The sequence below is a fragment of the Eucyclogobius newberryi genome, unplaced genomic scaffold, assembly GCF_026437365.1.
Source record: "Eucyclogobius newberryi isolate DKJ021-1_F unplaced genomic scaffold, fEucNew1.0.hap1 SCAF_21, whole genome shotgun sequence".
NCBI lineage: Eukaryota > Metazoa > Chordata > Actinopteri > Gobiiformes > Gobiidae > Eucyclogobius > Eucyclogobius newberryi.
This window is the reverse complement of record NW_027315846.1, coordinates 9,231,425-9,253,991: the sequence shown is the minus strand read 5'-3', so window position 1 is coordinate 9,253,991 and position 22,567 is coordinate 9,231,425. Positions and strand designations below refer to the sequence as shown.

Sequence of the window (22,567 nt, the reverse complement as noted above, 5' to 3'; positions counted from 1 at the left end):
AGGAGTGTTCAAAAGTGTCCAAAATGTGCACAAAAAACATGTGCAATTTGTTTTGATGTCACTGGACGACACTGAAAATGGGTAATTTAACAAACTTCAGCTTTTACTTTCCTTGCACACATTTTTTGGTACCACTTTATATTATAACTACACCTAAATTAGTCTTAATAAAGCCTTCATTCACAATGTTTATTAAGAATTATTACATTTTAGTGACTATCTACCATGTCATTCTTGTATAACTACTTTATGATTATGAATTATGTCTGTGTTCATGCTCAATTAAGTCCAATAAGAGCGTAGTTATTATAAAGTGTTACCTTACCACCAATCACACGCTGCAGCGCATTTCCCTTCTTTTCGAACACTGTTAAATCACTCATTGCCAGTTTGCCATCAGGCAGCTTCATACTGATACATTAACGTCACCGGGCAACACGATGGTCCTGTAGTCTAGGTGAAAACGTATTGTGATCCGAGAGTAGGCGGCGCGTCCGAAGGAAGGCGGAGGTAGGGCGGGGCTTTAGCGTGGCATCTTTCGATTAGTGCATTTGGCGAATAAGGCTTCCCTGGCAGAGACCGATGCAGCAACGCGGGGGACGAGATACAACACATAAAAACACGGCAAACGTCAACTATAGCCTCCCCAGTTTAGCATTTCTGCGCTGCGATTGCCGACTATCCCCAAGACAACGTACATTCTTCGTACTACGGATTCACAAAAACCTTGGCAGTTTACACGGTGGACTGATTGACTTTCACAAATAACTTTCACAATAACTCGTAGCGATAGCGCACTTAGCAGTGAACGGACAATAGCTACATGCATGCGCTAAAAAACCAAGAAGCTCGGACGGGTTCAGAACCAAAATCAGGCGAAAACGCTGTGACCACCTCAATATTAGGGCGTAAGATGAATGTGTTGTTGATGGTTTAATACCTTAATAATGTAGGAAGGTTTAAGACGTTTTTGGTGGTCGTCTGAGCAATGTTTTAAAAAGATCAGCTCCTCAGATTGAAAATGACTTTACGACAGATGGTGAAAAATGCTTTGTTTTCGTTTTGCACTGAAAGAAACTGTAAAAGATGAATGAAGGATAAGTTTAGTGCTCTTAATGTGGAAAATTTCAGGCAAAATTATCTCCATGGAGACAAGATCAGGTGACCCTCCTCCAGAAAAAATGCATAGTGCACCTTTGATTCATTTGCAGGCTAACGTTGCATTCATTAACAAGTATCAAGGCTGATATTGATCCCCTAAATCATTTTCGGATGAATATAGAAACACTTTTCACTTATCAAGAGGACGACTTGTAGGTAGAAAGTGTTTTTTTGGCTTTGAAAATCTTTGTTTGGTCGAGACGGAGGTCTGGCAAAAAAGAAAACGATTTGCAGCCGGCGATATCTAATCTACCAGCGCTCACAATGTTATGCAGGCTTGTTGTTGTTGATGATGCTTGTGTATTAAAAGCTACGCTAGTTATAAAGACAAATCTAAACCTATAGTGCCATTGCTGGTGACTTAAGAGCCATAAAACGGACATGGACAAAGACAATAGAGGTTGAATACGACAATCAAGATTAGCTTCTTGCTGCGAGATTTGGTAGGTCTATGTGTGGTGGTCGATGTGAATTGCATGCTGAGGGAAAACGGGCAACATAACAAACATTTATACGACCATCAAGTGTATGGTAATGGTACATTCTCACATAGAAAACGTCGACTCAACAAACAGTGGATGAAGGCACTATTGCAAGCAAAGTCTGTGTACTAATTGTAACATTTAACGCCCTTTTCCCGTCCCTTTTGGCTCGATGGTCAGCCAAAAAGTGATGAAGTGAAACGTGATTCGAAGCTTTTATAGTGAGTCAATGGTGAGTGTTAACAGACTGCAAAGGAAATATCATAGGTGTTCCCGGAAAACGAAACGCTTATTCATAACTTTCCCCACTCAACGCCTCATTTCGAGTTCAAGACGAGCTGATTTCCTCTAAAACGTTTGGCAAGGCGAGTATTTCTTTTTCTTATCTCTTGCTTTTCTTTCAGCTCCCCGTTTCGCGTGGGATGCCGGTAAGTGAATAACAAGTGACAAAAATGTGGCCTTGACTTGTTCACAGGAGCGGGAACCAAATTGTAACAAAGACTGGAGCATGAAAGAGACTGCTGGGAAACCATCAAGACCAGTTGTATGGAGGACCAAATGAAACCATTGTAGATGTCAAAAGAAATTCAAAATTTTTCAAAATCAATGGCAAAAGATCTCAACTCATTGCCAAAATTTCAGTTGTATAGCCTGATTTGGTTTAACAGTTTGGGGGCAAAGCTACAGAACAGAAATAATTTGCAAATTCGGATTTAGACTGTGGTTAGGTCTGTCCTCTTAATTCATAAATGCATATATATCTAGTCCATTAAAAAAGTCCAAATTAAACACAATCAAGAGGCAGATTAACCAAAAAAAGAACCTAATAACCCATATTGACCATACTAGACATGGAAAGTGCATAACAAAATGACCATTCACCAAAAAGGGCAGTTTAACTTAAAGGTTCACTGTGTACACTCAATTACTTAATCCATGTGGCACCACCTGGCAACGCAAGGCCTTCATGAACACTATTTAAACATCTGTGATTTTAAAAAAGCTAGCTAGATACGTTAAGTGCCATACTGTGGAACATTCCAGGCAAAACAATACCATCGCATGTTCTCTTTTTGCCTACAACACCATTAATCGATCGTTTCTGTTGTTCGATTTCCTGCGGTCACCTCTGGTCATACTGTTCTGCAATACCATGTTTTAAATGTATCGTTTGAGTCATTTTGGTCCCCCATAAACAGACGAACGCACAAAGAACAACACACATGCATGCAAGCTGACGCCATCAGTCGCTCAAACACACACACACACTCCATTTCCCATGATCCCACAGGCAGCAGACAAGGCAGTACATTCAGGAGAGACACAGTTCGGAATCAGAAATCCATGGGGTCTTCTTCCGCGAGCCCATGATTTGCAACGGTCCTGCCTCCAGCTTTTGTCCCGTCGCTCTGGGGTTTGGTCTGGCCCTCCTGCCCCCCCTGCTGGCCGTCCCACGACTCTCCTGTGGTGGGGGGGTAGAAGTCGTCGTCGAAGCCGCAGAAGCCCTCGTCCACCCCCTGGTCGTAGCGCTGGTACGTGGAGGCGTGCACTTCGTTCTCCCGGGCCGTGATCTCCAGAGTGCTGTGCCACATGCCGTAGCCAAAGTAGATGAGAATCCCTAAAACGAGACACACAGAGCAGATACAGAGATGAGGACGTTAATTAGAAGTGACCAGATGCAGAGATGAGGCCGTTAATTAGAGGTGATAATGCCATGTTTGGGCTGGGGTGACATCTGGTGGAGGGATTGGAAATTACAACTAAAACAATAATTGCATTGTGGATGTAAGTGCCTTGTCTAATGTGTATTAAAATATATATGTATTTATTTTAAAAGCCAGAACAATAATATAGTTCCCTCAGTGTACGGGGCAAAATGAAGACGGAGAAAGACTGTTTGAGCTGACGCAGAAGTGGACAGAAATCTACGGGAGACGAGCGATGCGATGCGCTCCGTTGCGCTGATAAACAAACGCACGTTTGTGTTGTATCAGTTCCACCTGCGTTCTCAAATCGCCGAAAAATCGTCCATTGCGCCTTTAACATAATTAACTTTTCTTTTCTGCCAACTTTTCACAAACCTTTAGAATAGAATCAATATACAAACATGTGATGTCGCTGAATGAAAATGAATGAAAAAAAAACAATCAATATTACATTTTTGTGATTACAGATGCCACAATATAATTTTTTAGACTTTTATAAAAAATAAATAAATCTGAAATCAATAATTATGAACACGTTTTGATCATAAGGCGACATTTTGAACCAATGACATCACCAATGACAAGTCAAACTTGAGTAACACATTTCCAGACGGTGCAGTGCCTCCAGTTAGCTTTACCCCCTCAAGGATCACGTGAAAAGTAGTAGTAGAAAGATAACTAGTACACATATTATTACTTTTGAATTCAATGGTATAATATATTAAGGAAAACATATACATATAAATTCAATCAATCTTTTGCTCATATTCAAGAAGCGTGTGACTGGAATGAGAGCTTTTTTCTCTACATCATGATCAAGCTAGGTTCCTGCACTTATTTAGCTATATGGGTAAGAATAAAATATACACACACACACACACACACACACACACACGCACACGCACATGCACACGCACACTCACACACACACACACACACAGTAAACATCTTCTGCAGGAAATGAAAGCACAGAGACTACCTCCATCCTTCCTCTAAAAAACAAACGTACAAAGAGCCACGCTGCTTCAAACACATCGCACCCTTTACTCTCAGAATGAAGAAGCGGAGTCATTATTTACAGTCACAACATCACACATCTGCACTTGATAATGGAGATGCTATCGGCCTTACGTAACCGTGTGTGTTCAGCCTTCTGCTTCACTCTGACTCAGTGCTGTGGAAAATCTCAGAAGCTATTTATACTTGATGTTGCTTTGGTTATGTTTACAGTATTTATGTCAAGAAATATGTCTTGGAGGAGTCTTAAACGAGACATATCATGAAAAATGAAATTAAATGAGATTTTAACCTTGTGACAACCTCATTATTAGTTTCCTCAAAGTTATATTTGGATTGGTTCATGCATGTTTGAGTAATCCTTTATTGTCCTGCAACTGAAGCCGGAGTGTTCAGAAAACACCTGTTTCCTCCTACCCCCTATCCCCTCCCACATCCCTGTGCAGTTATTTGAAAAGATCAGACTCTAAGTGACACATTTAGGGCTCTAAAATGGCACTGTTCGAATATGAACATGCAAAACTGCTGCTTTCTATGGTAAAACAGTGGCGAGCTTACGCAGTTTTAGATCAATATTGTGATTTGCAATGAACCAGACATAAAATTATATGTGTGTTTGTGTTTTTCTTTCTCAATATTCAACGAAAATGCAAGTGCTTGTTTGGCAATAACCACTCAAGGCTCTTAGATGTTAGAATATCCTCCAGGCTCCAGCTTTATCGATCCAAAACGGAAATATCTTGGAGCAGTAATAGTTGGTCGGTAAATTGTGATGGAAAGTGACAAATCTGGCAACCCAAAGGGAAATCTTTTCTTGTTTAAGTATACGGCGTCCAATTTTGTTCTGTACAGACAGCAGCTTGTTTTACCAATCAAATCAAATCTACAAAACAAAGTGCCAAGCCAGTCAACTAAACGTAGATGGGAGAATTATGCTCCAGACATCTCCATTTACGATTGAAAAATACGGTTCTCTACTTCTCAGGAAAACCGGGGCCAATGACACTTGGTAACTGTAATTATCTTGTGGTTGAAAGAGACAAACTTTGCAACACAAAGAAGAATTCCATCTGTTTTTCATTGCAGTAAAGTGTATTGCTTTGCACATTTCTGGGTTTCAGATATCAGACATCACAGCATTCTGCAGGCCAATAGCATTGAACAGAGGAGGGGGAGATAAAAGTGATTGTTAAAAGCAGATTTAACTTGTGCTGCAGCGGGATCAATGGTCTTGTTACGAGAAACGATCAAGTTCAACGTTTTTGGATTTTCCTTTTGAACATTCCACATGAAAAAATCATGTAATAATTAAGGAAAAATGGTTCCTTCACAAAAAATAGAATTAAATCCACCAGCAGTCCGCTTTGTATACATCTACAACGCAAATGACCCATATTCACTGAACTTGGCAGTGCAAATCCAACGTCTATCCCACTTTAATGTTCGAAAATCCTCCAGTCAATCCGTGTCAATTATTTAACAAGAAATATGCAAAGCAGCTCATTCACTTTGATAAACACATGCATTGCACTTGTAATTTAATCTAACAGTGTTGACCTTTCTGGAATGATTAACGGGAAAATAAATAATGAATAAATATTGAAGAAGCAGCATGTCATGGGGTTATTTTATGGTAATTAGTTTTGTGTTGCTGCATGTAAATGGGGATATTAAAATGATTGAGCTTCAGTATCTTATGTCAACAGCTGAACGGTAATGGTCTTTGCATGTAAATGTTAAGAGGACTTTAAAAAACGTGTTCCTGGTCATGCAAAGTGTTCGTGCTGGGTTTGGATTTATCATTTTTACATGAAATAAAGTAGATTGACAGATGTGTCCTGTTTCTATGAGTAGCTACCATCATATTTCCATCTTATTTTGCATTGAAATTGTCATAAAGACAGCAATAATTCGTCACATTGTTTCTGCACACCACAATAATGTAGTATCTCTTATATATTATATTGTGCCCTGAAATGAGCTTTTGTCACGTACTATTTGTTGTGTCAAAGTGAGATTGTTAGTGGAGATTTGAAATAGCCCTTTGTCTTCATTAATTAAGTCTAATCCAATAAACTAGCAAACCCTGTAGTTAAGCCCTCAATTAATTATTCAGAATTGTATGTGACGACTGTATTTACCGGATCATATTAAAGTCTAATTACAAATCGTAGAAAAGGATTTAAGGTTAGTCATCGGGAGGCGTTTTGAAAGTCAAGATGTTTAAACTTTCATCCAAAAGTCATTCTCAATCTGATGAAAATGTCTTGATGTTCCAGACAGCGTCCAGATGACAACCTTTAAATCCTTTTCTACGATGAACGCTCCTAGACAAAGGAGGGATTATTACACCGACTTGAATAACAAATGTCACTGGCAAGAGAATTCAGATCATTTATCCTTCACGGCCTCGCAAGAGCCATTTTTACATTATCTTTTTTTCCTTGGCATAACATTGTTTGATTCTGACATAACGCTGTCTAACTGGAGCCGAACTGGAGCCGAACTGGAGCCGAACTGGAGCCGAACTGGAGCCGAACTGGCCTTCTTAGTCTCACTACCCTTAAAATACCTTTTACATGCCAAAATCTGATTTCTGGAGTTATCCTCTGATGGGAGTAATCAGACTTCTTTCTGATTGTGCTGGTTTTGACAAGAGAATTATGTAAAAAAATAAGAAAAAAAAGATAAATTCATGTGGTGAAGATGACAATTAAATAAAACGTAAAAGATTGAAATAGTTATTTTAAAACGTGTCTTCCAAAGTTTCTCTAAAAATTAATGAATAAACTGAAATGCTAGTTTTGATGTTCAGATTTCTTTAGTGCATTTAAACACACACAAAAAATTGTGATCTAATTACTGGATTATCCGATTCTTTACTGTCCAGGTCAATGACTGTTTTGTAGTAAAAATGTGCATCGAGAACAGAATCCTGGACCAAACTATTTTTAAAAATGCAAAACAAATCAAAATTGCGCTACTTGACTGGAAAACTGTCCGACATCTGTCCAAAAGCGTTCCTCTTACCCACGAAGCACCAGATGGAGAAGCGGATCCAGGTGATGGCGGAGAGCCGGAGCATGAGGTAGATGTTGACCAACATGGCCGACGCGGGGACGAAGGGGACGCAGGGGGCCATGTAGGGCAGGCGTTTGGGGTTCTCCGGCTGCTGGAGGATGACGATGATGAGCACGGCCAACACCAGGACGAAGAAGATCAGAAGCATCAACGCCCACCAGCTTCCCTCGCCGATGCTGCTGGAGCCTGTTTTAGAGACATTACATCACATTAGACAGATTTAGTGCGGTCGTTTTAGATAAATGTAAGCGACGAGTTAAAGAATAAACATAATACACCAGAAAATCTAAAACAGAGAAATAGATAAATACAGAAAGCATTTATTCTGTCTCGCACTGACACAAAGTCCTCAATATTTAATTCAGCGATGAATTATTTTTACAATAAACTGCAAAATCCAATATTTTTACTTTGCGTCTGATTATTTTCTTTTTAATTATTTGAAATGTCTGGATGATTGCGTTCCGAAAAATAAATAATCTCTGTATTGATGATTGTGATGATTTAGGTCACAATGTAATAAACCAAAAAATAATATTTGTGAAGCAAATTTACATGTGTTGGGTTTAATCTATTGTTATAAAATACATTTAAATATGAAGTCCTTTTTTTTCATCTGGTTGTTTTTGTCACATTTATGGTATTTTGTCATTCAGTTAAATTTCATAACAAACTTGAGGAATAGAAGTAGTGCGTAATCATCATTAATAATAATAATAATCATCATTAAACCATCATGTTTTTCTTCTCACACTAAAATGATGAAAATGAACTGCGGGTGGGATTGAATACGTTTTTGTCATGTTTGCATCATGTTTTTGTCTGTTTTGATAATTATTATATCTGGCATGTTCAAAATAAAGGTAATTAAGCAATCAATAAAAATAAATAAAAAAAACCTTCATGTACCATATTTTCATAAAGTCCCATCAGCCAAAAAATGCATAATAGAGAAGAAAAAAACATATCTAAGTCGTACTGGAGTATGAAATGCGGTTGCAAGTGTGAAAATAACATATAATATCACATATAAGTCGCTCCGGAGTATAAGTATATAAGTATAAATATAAGTATAAGTCGCACCCCGGCCAAAACTATAAAAAAGGTGCAACTTATAGTCCGGAAAATACAGTATTTTAGAAGCAAATTTACATGTGTTGGGTTCAATCTATTATAAAGTACTTTTTGTTAATTTGGTTACTTTTGTCACATTCACGGTATTTTGTCATTCAGTTCAATTTCATAACAAACTTGAGTAATAGGAGTCTGTCATCATCATTATTAATAATAATAATAATAATCGTTAAACCATCAGTTTTTTTTTTCTCACAGTAAAATAATGAATATGAACATAGGATGTTTTTGTCATGTTTGCATCATGTTTTTGTGCGACTTATAGTCCGGAAAATACGGTAATTATTTAAGTTGATCCTGGAGAATAGGTTTATCAGAGGAAACTTGCACATGAAACACAATCAAACTCACCAAAAATGATGAAGGAGCAGAAAGCGAAAATGAAGATGAACAGCAGCAGCACGCAGATGGTCACAGTCTTCCCGGTGCTTTGGGTGGGCCGGTCCATTTTCCCGGGCAGACCCAGCCTGATCCGTAACGTGTAATAACGCGGGCCGATCAGCTTCTTCAACCTCCTGGTCATTCCCACCTCCGTCTCCTCCGACTCGATCCCGGAGGTCATGTCCACGGTGCCGTAGTTCGGGTGGCTCGCGTTGTAAGCGTTTTTATCCGGTTTGCCGATCAACATCTCGTTGTCGCCCAGGGAGGGGAGGTTTTTGGCGCCGCACGTGTTGGTGGGCGCCCCTCCGTACTCGTCTGCTTCGGGCGGCGGCGAGCAGGCGTCCTTCTCGCATTCGGCCAGAACGCCCTCCTTGCGTTTTTTGCTCTGCTCTTCGGACAGGAAGTTGACGAAGCCGTGGATGTCGCTCTCGGGTTGATAACGCAGCAGCAGGACACAGAGGCTCACCTGAAGGATGGGAAGACGAGGCAATTTAGATTTATTTTTGAATGTCACAACGCAATATGAAATTTTGCCAATATTGTTGCAAGTGAAAGCTATTTTTAGCATTGGATTGGATCAGCTCTATTATGGACTAGACCTCAGAAAATTGTAAATATACTTTTAATATTTCTTAAAAATATTAAGACAATGTCGTGGGTGAAATTTATCTATACAAAACATACAGGCAATACAAATAAGTAGGTCAAAAAATGTAATGTCCTCAAAACAAGGATTAAAAAAACCTATGTTAAAAAGTAAATTATCTTTTCAATCCGATAACAAGTAGTACTATGGCAGGTAATGTCATCAATCTGAGTTTTGCATTAAAATGCATTGAAATTCTTCTGTTATGCATTTGGAAATGGACAAATTTGAAAGATTTTGGACTAGTTGGGACCATTACATCAATTTAAATATGCCATAATTTTGTTTTGGAATGTTTTTATGGTTATTTTCACTCTCTGGGCGGTTTCTGTGGTGTTCTGCGTTTGAAAACTGAAAGAAAAAACTGAATAAAATCTTCTGCTATAAAGAATTGTAACTTGACGTATCATAATCTTTGCATTTTTATGTTATGTATTTGTATATTCAGTACCAATATGTATATTTTGCATATAAATCAATACTTTTTGGTGTTGAAAAAGTTGGAGAATCAAATCAATCTAAAAACATTAACTATTCAGGACTTACGAGCGTGTAGGCCAGCAGCGTCCCTATGGACATCATCTCTATGAGGTCTCTGAGGCTGACCAGGAGAGAGAGCACAGCCGCCAGGAAACCCGACACCACACAGGCCACCGCCGGGGTCTCCGTGTAGGACGACACGTTAGCCAGGAACCTACGCACACAAAAGAGCACGTGTGAGGAGAACAGGAATGTAATCACCAGAACCCTTTCAGTGATGATGATTGTGATGCACTCTTTTTACCACTATGATTTTTAGAGTTGTTTCCTCCTTCTTTCTTGTGATTGATGGTAAATCTGCTTTTCCTTTTTCAGACTGCTGTTGCATATTGTACTGCTTTGAACTAATCCTTCCTTTAGATCAGGGGTGTCCAAACTCATTTAAGTCGCGGGCCGAACATAACGTAAAACATAAAACTATTAAAAAATATAAGAAATAAATAGCTTTATATAGCCTACGCTGTTTTGAAGCAATTACTGGATCGATGAAAAAAAAATTACAAAACGTTTGTTCTCATAAACTGAAATGTATTTAGAAAAACAAGTGTAATTTCACCAATACTGTGCTTCAGTTTATGTGCATTACAACTTCAGAGTTGATCTACAGTTCAACACAGAGAAACATTTGACTTTATAACAAAATAAACTTCTCAAGATCTAAAAAAACTTTTAAATGTACTGACTAACATCTCCACGTCTGTGTAGTTATCTGTACACCTGAACTGACACACCACTGACACCTATGCTTTAGATGTTTTGTAAATTACTCATTAGTTTAGAACAGTTTTGGTAGTACTACTTTGGTATGGTACATAACATTCATACAATTCTTGCATTTCAAACACATTCCCGCACCTATATTGGAATTGTCACTCTAGAACCTTAGAGCTACAATTTGGCAGTAAATAGAAGAGAAAAAGGTCAAGGCGGCCGTACTTGAAGAGCAGCCCGTCCCCTGCCATGGCATAGATGACCCTGGGCAGTGGGAACAGTGACCCGAGCAGAGACACGGTGAGCCCGGCGATGGACCCGACTGCCACCGTGTACTTGGCGAACATGCAGCCGTGCAGCGCAAACATCTCCATGAGCGGCGCGTCCGTGTCGATCTCGTCGTACGGCACCATCAGGGTCAGGATCACTGAAACCTGGAAGAAAAACAGAGATCCTGATTTAGAAGGACTGAACTACTGCTATTTGCCCTTCTAAATCATGTCTATTCAAATATTTAAAAACTCCACATTTTTAACATTTGAACAAAAAACTGAAATAAAACCTAAACATGTTTGATGACGTCTAAGCTTTCTTTTTTCTTTGCAGTTTGACCATTTAAATTGTGATCTAATTCTGCAAACCAATGATTCACCAATTTCAAGTAGCAGTGTGCAATTTGTTTTTGGTTTATTCTAAAAAATAATCAAATCATATTTTTACAATTCATCAAAAATGTGACAGAACAGGCCTCTACATGTCAAGTATTGCACAAAAAAGGAATCGACTGCAAATTGATCACAAAAGTGCAGAAATATGACTTATATGATCTTTTTGCAACATTTAACTTCTGTTTATTATAAGAAATGACACATGATATTCTACATTTGCACATTTCTGCGTTTCCCACCTCTAATTCAGTGTTTGTTAGTGATATTTCCCTCTCACTGTGCGTGTATTTGTGTGCTTCCTGTGTGTTTTGTGAAGCTGACGTGTAAATTCATGCAGGGCCATCTGTCACAAAGACTGACCCGGGATATGGGAGGGAGGATTTGCCCAAACAGATTATGGCCGAGGAAAAGCATGAGAAAAGACCAACCCGTAGAAACTGTCTCCTGGTGATCTGGTGACGTTCATGAGAAAAGCTTACAATATATACAATTTACAATGCCTCTGTACACTAAAACATTGAATTATCACGTCAAATTCTTTATTTAAACTTGCTTGCTTTTTTTAATCGAGAAGTCTACTGCTAAACCTGTGAATAATATCAAGTGTTTCAGTGGGAATGTTGTTTTTTTTCCTGTTAAATTGCAATTATTAAAAGTCTGTTTATACAAAATCATAATAGAAAATGGAGAATGAACAATGGGAATATAATAGTGGTGATTTTTGTTTGGATTTGTTTTGCCATATCGCCAACACTAATGCACCGGTTGTTTAAATATCTTTACAATTAAATACAATTTTTTTTTTAAACTCCCAACATAAAAAATATATATATACTTAAAAATATGGTGCCCCAAAACTACATCAATTATCTGTATTTAAGATACATTCTCGTCAGGGCAATAATGGTTTTCATTCATTTTTAAATTGTATTGTATCCGCATATCAGTACTTGCTAATCCGCTCCATAAACTGTTCTATACATCCATTTATTTCCATGAAAAGTTTAAGGTGTTCTTACTATGTTGGTTATACTGTATTTCTAAATCTCTGAATCTCCGTTTCTACTTCGTATTCCCTTCGTAAAGTTGGCACAAAACTGCAGAACTGGGTCATTTCTGAAGCTTACACAGTTGGATACAATGGTATAAAGTAAGAGAATAAGTGGGCTGAGTTTCAAAGAAAAGTTGATTAAATCTTTGGTCTCGTTGGGAGGTGCCGAAAATGCCTCTTTCTTATTGGGCAATTTTAAACCGTAGCCATAGCAACAACCCTCTGGATAAAAAGTGCCAAAGTAGGTTGTGTGAGTGGAATAAGTCGAGATCAGAGCTGGGAGACACCCACGCTCCAGAGGTCTTATTATAGTTATATATGAGGCCTGGGAAGTAAGGCCTTTGTACACAAACAGAGCCACAGACACGTTAATCTGACAAGCTACAAATATGTCCTAAGAAAAGTGACACGTAAACACCAGGTTAAGTATTTCAAACACATTCCCTTTCTGAGTTTAAGTTAATTTATCCTCATTTCAGTAGTTTTAAAGAATTTACTGGTCCTAGATTATTTAACGTGTTTCCAAATGTTAAGACTTGTTACAAAACCTTACTTATTATAACAAGGTAAGAACATTTTACTCAATTTATAAATTAGCTTCAGTCAGAAATGTCTTGAAACCATTGAATAGTTTATGATGTAAGATAGAAAAATTTTGAAAAGATGAGCATTGTGAGTTCAAGTTCAGAAAGCATGTATTTACATCTACAGTCTCTGCACAGCTTTAGAACCTCCAACAGCCAATCAGCTCTCATCCCAAAGCGCCACAAAGTGACAACACGAGGCACTTTCAAAAAGATAAACTATTGTCTAATTAGATGAAGACGATGGTTCTGCTTTAACAATACACTTTCAGGTGGGAAAAAAGTGAATTTACTAATTTATGACAAATAAAATGGGTGCATCAGCTTTAAGGCTCGATACAGACAGTTCATACTATAATAGATTTTAACGTGGATATGACATAACATTTTGCACATGTATATATTGAAGATTTTACTCAATTTGACCATTTTGTGACGTTTAATAATGGGCTCATTTCAGCCTCGTCCGGATGATCAACGATGATCACCGAGCGCTGAAGTGTCGACAGAGGGCGTAGAAAAAACGCCCGCAGTTAATTAAGCTGGACACTTCACGAGCCAGGAACCACGATGTCTTTTATTAATGCTCTCTTTAATAAACATCTATACTGGACTCGCATGTTCTCACATACAAGGCATTTGTCCAGATTTAACGTAGATTTCTCCTTCGAGGAAACTGGAGGCACCAACCACTCACACAGAACTCAGACCAGGCAAGTGAAGTCAAACACAGATCTAACCGGAGAGGACGAGCTTATTGTTACTTCCTGTTTGGACATGAGCAGCAGATATGACAGAAAGAGACAGCAACCATATTGATAAATAAATTTGATCGTAAACAAGGGCCAAAATCCATATACACTTATTTTTAATGATTGTTTAAACTGTTTAAAAACTGTCAGTTGCTTGTAAAGTCCCTGGATTTGGGATGACAAAGCATTGTGCTCTGGGGGCGGAGCTTAGGCCTATAATCTTTGTAGCATTTTCTTGCACTGACGACATAATCCATCATGAGGGTACGGTTAGGGTCAGGGTCAGGGTCAGGGTCAGGGTCAGGAACAATTAATTTGGTTACAATGATGGTTTTTGATCATGGAGCCTCCGTCCCGCCCCAATGAAACGCTGAACATCTATGGCGTCCCTCTTCTAGAACTCAGCACTACTTCCTGTCATTTTCAACGTTTCTTTACCAACTGCAACTCAACCGACGTAAAACTAAGATGTATATTTACCACAGGGACTACCCCACCAAACAACGAACCAGTCATATGTCACATCAGACCGAAAAAGGACTTTACAATGGAAGTCCAAGTGTCTTGAATTTTAAAACAATGTCCGGATCACTACTTCTTTTGAAACTCTTTTTCCCAACCTGCCGTGAGCACTTTGAGTAACTTACGGACACATATGCGGTGAGGCAGGTGATGAGCGACGCTGTGATGGCGTAGGGGATGGACGTGTTGGGGCTCTTGGCCTCTTCTCCCGTTGTGGCGATGATGTCAAACCCAATAAAGGCGTAGAAACAGGTGGCGGCCCCTTGCATCACCTGCAGCCACACAGCAGATCGGCAAATGTTCAATCAAATTACACGCACTTCTGTCCACTCAATCTGTCCCCTCGTCCGTTAGGCTACGCACCCCCGACCACCCGAAAGGCAGGAAGCGGCCGTCCTCCCAGTTCTCGCCGCTGACGAAGAACAGGCCGGCGATCATCATGAAGACCCACACGATGAGGTTGATGACGTTCAGAGCGTTGTTGAAGCCGACCGAGTTCTTGACGCCCAAAGCCACGATGACGGTGACGAGCAGAGCGATGAAGAGCGCGACGACGTCAGGGTAGGACTGCTCACCTTTACCTGCAAAAAAAAAACTGTTTCTTTCTTAAACGTATGATGGGTTAGATGTTAAATTACAATATCAATACAATTTGTTTTTGAGTATCTCGTTAGCGAAAGTCAGACAATATTACAGGTATGTAAATCCAACAGAAATGTGATAAAACGTGTCATAAAACGCATTTGTTGAGGTTTAATTATAAAAAACAAAATTAAATGCTGGTCAAATTAATCACAAAAGTGCAAAGATATCACCTTATACCTTATACCTTACACCTTACCAAATATTATATATTTGAAAATGTACAACATACAGTAACTTTTTCATTTTTGATCAGATCTGTTTGTAGCATGTTTTCCAATAATTGAAGTACTTGATTATGACTTTGCATAGCTTCAAAATAACATTCAATATGCTATCCAAAATTCAATATATTATCCGAACTTCAATATATGGTTCAACTCTAGTGTTGGATATACTGATTATTTTTGTGTTTGTTTATAAAATTGTAGCAAAAGCACAAAAATGGAACAAATATGCAAACTTCCAAATGTGACGGGACATTTCTGCTCTATTGCAGGACATTTTTACAATAATTTTGTATTTGTCTGATACTTAAACCTCAGCTAATATGTTTGAAGACATGTTTTAGTAGAATGGAAAAATTGCACACCACAATTATACAATGTCACAAGAGTTTCATTGTATCAGCCATCATCATCTTTAGCCAACTGTCTGAAATCCAAACATTTGCTCATTTCTTTCTGGTTCTACTGATCAACTTTGAGAACAAAAAAAATCCTTTTCAGAAAGTACAGGCTAATGTCTTATTAATGAAGCCTTTGACAATGTTAGGGGTCGTTAAAGGTCACGTGGGACAGGCTAAACTAGTTACTTAAACGTCTCTTTAGTGGGTTTGTGGTATTTTAAGTGGAAGACTGCTTCGACCATTAGGTGTGGCTAAGGATGCTAACACACGAACTACGCTATTTAATACTGTATATCAAAACAATGTCTTTCTGCCATAGGAAAAGTGCATGTTTCCATTGTGTTGTGAACAGCTGCATGGTGGCGCTGGCTCTGCTTTGTCAGCGGCTGACAGGAAAGAGCCGGAAGGGAGTTGTCAGACGGGTACAACTGCAGCGAGTTGTTAAAACCCAGAGTTATTGGGTTTTAAAGAAGCGGCATTCTTGTAGCCTTTTCACCAAATATTGTGTATTATTCAGGGGTCGAAGCCAAACTGCAAAGAATAAACCGCCGTGAAATGAAAACGTGTTCGTACTAATCAGAAATGCAAGGTTAGCACCAATAAACACCTGATTGCGGCAAGATTTCTAGTGATCATAATGTTGCCAGATCTGTAGCTTTTGCCAGTCGAAATTGTGTGAGAGTAGAATAAAATATCAAAAGACAGTTTGCAGAGCTCTAATGGCTCTTATTAACACATTGTCATCTATTAAAAAGGCATAAAAAGGCTGTACATTTTATTATTGTTATAACATATTTACCGTATTTTCCGGACTATAAGTCGCACCTTTTTTCATTCAGTTTTGGCCGGGCTGCGACTTATACTTATATTTGTTGCACCCTCGAATGATACGATGATACATTCCGTTTTGCAACTTTTAATAAGTCCACGGTTCTGAATACACACATCTGAGACAGGTCACAACACCCAGAACACACCTGGGCCACACTCAACACAATGAAAAGGCGTGGCTGACCTAGTTTTAACTCCACACACCGTCCAGGTACAGCCCCTTTCATGGACGTGCACCCTAATTCAAGTGCTCCATGATAAATGTACAATCTAACACACAAAAGTAATAATAATTTAGCAGTGTATTGTACCATCACAATTAAATATTAGCATAATAAATTAGATGAGCTACATATACTTATACTCCGGAGCGACTTATACGTGATATTATTTGTTATTTTCACACTTGCCACCGCATTTCATACTCCAGTGCAACTTATATATGTTTTTTTCTTCTCAATAATGCATTTTTTGGCTGGTGCGACTTATAGTCCAGAAAATACGGTATATATAAAAAAAAGCTTCATAATATATATAAATACATTTTTAAAAACTGTTTAAATTGTCAGTTTTTATCCATGTCTTTCAAAGTGACAAACATTAGGCCTGAAAGCGCAGCAATAATGTTTAACGAACAAAAGTCTTCAAAATCGCATCCGTAACAAAAGGTAGTGTGATTAAACCCATGAATAGATATTTGAAAGTCACATCATATTCTGTTTATTCTGTATGTTTAGCAGATAAAGGCAGATTCATATTGTATTATCCTGGTTGTGATACAGATATTTCATTTTAGTTTAGTTTAGCTCTATTTCTTCTCCCGGTCAAAAAGAATACAAGTAATTCAGATTCTAACATCTCTGAACACCATGTATACGTCTAAAACACATCCGCCCTCACACAACCCTCCGCCTCCACCCCCGGCCTCCACTCACCCAGGCCGTGCAGCGCCCCCACGTGCGTGATCATGAAGTTACTGATGCTGTGATTGGCCAGCGAGTCGGCCATGCTGCTGAGAGCCGACGCCCCCGCCGCCGTGCCAATCAGATACTCCAGAATCAGGTTCCAGCCGATGAAGAAGGCCACGCACTCGCCCACCGTGACGTAGCTGTAGGTGTAGGCCGAGCCGGTGGTCTTAGGCACGCGGACGCCGAACTCTGCGTAACACACTCCTGCACCGGACACAGAGACGTTTCAGTACAAGACTGAGACTTTAAAACACATTATTCATCAAATACAGGTTGGAATAATGTGTCTGAAGGGTTCTAGATAGAGAATATTTATGAATAAAGGTTAGTTTCAACAATGTCACTGTCTTTAGAGTATTAAGAGTATTTTTTGTATGTGATTTAGACTCTGTCCAGTTAATGATTATAATTACTAAAGTATGACTATGATCATTTTTCATAGTCGACTAGTCACGATTAGTTGATTAATCATTGAGGTCCTATTGCAAACAAACCTCTTTTTCTGTCTAATTGCATTAACTAAAATACTTAATAAGGTATTCAAACATAATCTATGGAAATAAACTCATAATTTGTGTTAAGAAAATATACAATTTGTGGGCTTTTCACACATAAAAAGGCTATAATTCCAGATGAAAACTTACTAGAATAATGACAAACTTAAAATACATTTAAGTTATGTTAGTTATCTACAACAGTGGTTCACAAACTATTCACATCAAGTACTGCTTAAGTTAATATTTGACATTCCGAGAACCACCAGATCCAAACCAGTTCTATGACAGGACTATTCCAGGTCTAAACTAGGTTAAAATGGACTAAACCGGGTGATTTAAGGAGTTCTAAAGGAGGACGAGCTCAAAGGAGGACAAAACATGATACAAACTGACTCAAAATTGAACAAACTCTAGTTTCTCTTGTTTGAGAAACACTGATGTACAAGTTTAAAATCATAGCTCTATTTCTTATTTCCCCTGCAGTGTTGTGTTACTGTAATAGGCTTTGTTTTGGTAATTGATAGCGACATTAGGAAAGTGTTCCGATGCCCCGTGAGTGCTTTTCAAACATAACTGTCTGTACAACGTAAGATCACTCTGATGAGCCCAGACTTAATAAATGGCTAATGGAGGCTGGACAAAGATGTTGTGTTGAACTGTGTGTGCACTTTTAACTTGGCCTCCTGTTTCCTGTGTGAAACATATGGAGGGGCGGGGCTTAGATCCTCACCGAGATTGGCTAAGAACATTTCTGCTCCACGTTTTAGCACTGCACTGTTTATCATTTATATGTTCACGTAAATATCAAACGGGTGTGGATAAAGGGCAATGTATCTACTGTCAACTGCTATAGCAATAATTAAAATGAATATGGTAAAAAATAATCATAATTGTTCTGTTTTTTGTGAATGTATCGCAACATTTGTTACTGTGTTTAAATCATTCACTACACAACAGATTGGACAATACATTTTGGGGCTGAAAATGTATGATATGAATCTTTTCTGTGACTTTTTTATTAATTACATGAACATTTGAGTCTTGTAGAGTCAAATAATGACTATGACGTATTAACTATAACCAACAAACTACTTTAATGTTTCATTCTGCTGTTTAAATCGTAGCTCATGTGTTTTATATCTTTTAGAAATAAGGTTACTTTTCACTTGCAATATATTACCCATAGTTATCCCGAGTTCACAAATATGTATCTATATGTGTCATTACTCTCAATGTCAGCCAATAAATAAATAAATAAATAAATAAACATCCATCCATCCATTTTCTACAGCTTGTTCCCTTTTAAATAAATAAATAAGTAAATAAATAAATAAATAAATAAATAAATAAATAAATAAATAAATAAATAAATAAATAAATAAATAAAACATCTTCTATAACGTCCCAGTAGCACTTTTATTATAGCTTATATAAGATTGGTATTGTGTTTCTCTTGTGTCTTTGTTATTTATTGGAGCTGTTTGCAATAGGAAAATGTTCAGATTTATACATTGTGAAGCGCTGAAAGTCGATACAATAATATTCTAACACAAATACGATCACATTTTTTGTAGTGGTGTATCTACTTTAAAATGTACCATGGATATAAAGTTGAATTTAAATCAAACGCATCTGGCTTTTTGCGTCTCACACTGCTTCTAACGCTCGTCCCGTACCAGACAGTATGGAGGCCACCGCTGCGATTATAAAGGACACAATGACCCCGGGCCCGGCCATCTCCTTGGCGACCAGCCCCGACACCACGTACATGCCGGTGCCCACGCAGCTGCCCACGCCCAGAGACACCAGGTCCACCGTGGACAGCACCCGCGCCAGCTTTGTCCCGTGGGCGCCCGTGCCCGACGTGGCCGAATCCAACATGGACTCCACCGGTTTGGTCCTCAGAATCCTGGAGGTGAAAGTGTTCCAAGTGGCGCCCCATTCTACCCTGCGTGGGTCCAGTTTCCTGGCCAGACCGCTCATGTCGGAAAAATGTCAAGGGTCACTATCAGGAGAATTGAAAAGACTTCCACGGATAGTATAAAATGATATGGGGTTTCCTTAGAGGCTTGGGGGGGGAAATATTGTCCAAACAGAAGATCGAATTCACTCCGTCTGCATCCGTTTTCAGAGCGATGTCCTCTCACTGTTTCCAGACACAGGAAAGAGGAGTGTTATCTGGAAAACAAACATAAGCAAGAGATTATTTTCATGGGACAGAAACTTGATTGTGGGTAATGCTTATGTCATATTTTAATAAAGCCTGTTTTTGTAATCCATCCCCAATGTGCCAACACATGTCAAAGGTTCAGAATGTGGATGGACAGTCAAATGATACCTATGACATCATAGCTTTGTTTGGAAGATTACATTGCAACTTTCTGTTCCGTGAATTCATTTTTTGACTTGTTATCACACAACAGATGATACTCGATTAGGGATGGGCCACATTACCACATTGTTTTTATTTGTGTCTATTTTTTAGCAGTATAATTAGATGCAGACAGAACCATTCTGTCTTATTTTAACCCTAAGAGCTGCTTTTACAATATCTGCACAAATGTTGTCATGATACTAAAATTTCAAATTCGATTTCAAGACTAAGGAATAGTCTCGATACTCAACTCTTTTTTTTGACATTTTACTGTAATTTTTCACACAAAATAAAAGCACTTATACTAGTGATAAACGCTTTACATGTTTTTTTATGCTTGCTCAAATGGACAAAATAAATAAAATCTAGTTTTTAGATACAGTCTGGATTTGTATCTGATTTGTTATACTTTTGACAACTCTAACTACAAAAAGTAGTATGAGACAGATGTTAATTACCAGTGCAGAAATATCACTGTGTACACTTGTTTGAAATATTACAGCATTAGTTTGCTCTTATACAATATACAGTTTCGCATATATTTTCAAAACCACATTCACAAAATGATACATTCTATCCATGACATTTACATTTTGCACAACTTAACAACCTTTAAACTTCATTCATATTTGATCCAGAGAAACCGGCAGTGAAGATTCATGACACAATGGGCCCCAGTGGCACTGTACTTGAACTAGGAAGCTCCTAATTAGACCTGTTTCCATGGCAGCCAAAGTAATTAGAAGAGTCCAAGGATGACAATCTATTGTGTGCCTGTGTGAGAGCGAGTGGGAGAGCTGTGGAGACTCCCCAATGCATCATGGGATCTTCCAGCTGCTCATATGTCCTACAGCTTTAATTAATTACAAAGGTGTGAGAAAATATTGATTCTGAAATATAAACGGCTGAAAGACGAATCCCACAAATTAAATAGTTGCACAAGGAAAATTACCAAATATTGTTAAGTCCTCTACAAATAATAAAGGTTCTGTGTCGTATAAAAGCTGCTAACCTTGTAGTTTTGACATCTAAAAACATGTTATGAAATGAAAGAATTCTTTAGTTCAGTTTTGCAGTTGATTGCAGTTTGTCTTTTCTCAGATTTTAATGCTCTTGAATGTGTTAAAAATGTGCATCATGAACTGAATCTTCTGTGATTTTATGTTTTTATTATTGTACCCTTCTGTCACAAGTTTGATGGCGAAAAAGAAAAGTACAGTTATGTCAAATAACCCATCAAATAATAAAGTAAAATGCAAATGTGTCATCTCTCTCTCTCTGAAACCTGTGCCTCAAAACTATGGATACATAACTGAACTTTCCTGAAATGCCATTCATAAAAATCACTACTCCTCCAAGTCCTGGACAAAATATTAAGCCTGGAGGTTAATCAATTACAACCAGAGCGCAGAGTATAATTTGAGAGCCATCTACTTGACAGCCGTGCCATATTATTCTGTCGGGAAAGGTAGAGTTAAGTGGAGAACTATTATAGTCTCATTGCAGCAGGGTCTTTATGCAGTTCAGCTCTCTGCACAATAACAGCTCCGAGTGTCTGTTTTAAAGCTGATATGATCAAAAGATGACTGCCTTTCCCCAACCACTCAGACCAAAGGTACACATATCCATTTGTAAGCAGTATTTGTCTTAAATGGTACTGTGCATGTTCCAAATGTCACCTCAGTATCGGATAAAGACGCTCGATCAAGCACGACTTTATGATCCTGGCATGAGGTGATGAGCATTTCCAAGACTTTGCAGTGATCCATATGTATCAAATATGAAATGTGTTGTCACTTATAGCTATTATTTGGGCACGTGCGCGGCTTTAGTACAGATTTTCAGGCAGAAAAGTAGAGCCTGAAACTCAACCAAACAACGTATTATACCTCGAGTTTGCAATCAATGTATATAATTAGATGCAATTGCAACATTCTAAAGGGAAAAGCTAGACAGTAGTGTATATTGTAGCTTTAAATCTGGTCCGTGTGGTTGGATAAACCGGTGAAAAGGAATGCATTATTGTTCACTTAATGGCTAAAGGATGTAGCACAAAAAGGACAGACATAACTGAAGACCACCGTAATGAAAGTGGTATTGATTTTGAAAGTATTGACGCAAAGCAGTGTGTCCTTGGACCGCGGGGAAGTTGAGTCAGAAATCTTCTCCGATAAAAAAGATTTCTAGATTT

At 38.4% G+C, this 22,567-nt stretch overlaps 1 protein-coding gene across 1 annotated transcript; it reads right to left on the bottom strand.

The window, feature by feature from the left end:
• Positions 1–2,735: 2,735 nt before the first annotated feature.
• slc7a14a (solute carrier family 7 member 14a) lies at positions 2,736–20,181 on the bottom strand. Its single transcript, XM_072457981.1, has 9 exons — positions 19,679–20,181; positions 17,473–17,709; positions 14,800–15,017; positions 14,562–14,708; positions 11,085–11,293; positions 10,155–10,302; positions 8,933–9,428; positions 7,397–7,633; positions 2,736–3,261 (listed from the first exon to the last, which is right to left on the bottom strand). Exons 1-9 carry the CDS (start codon positions 19,983–19,985, stop codon positions 2,978–2,980), a joined length of 2,283 nt encoding a protein of 760 aa, XP_072314082.1. The 5' UTR covers positions 19,986–20,181; the 3' UTR covers positions 2,736–2,977.
• Positions 20,182–22,567: the final 2,386 nt, after the last annotated feature.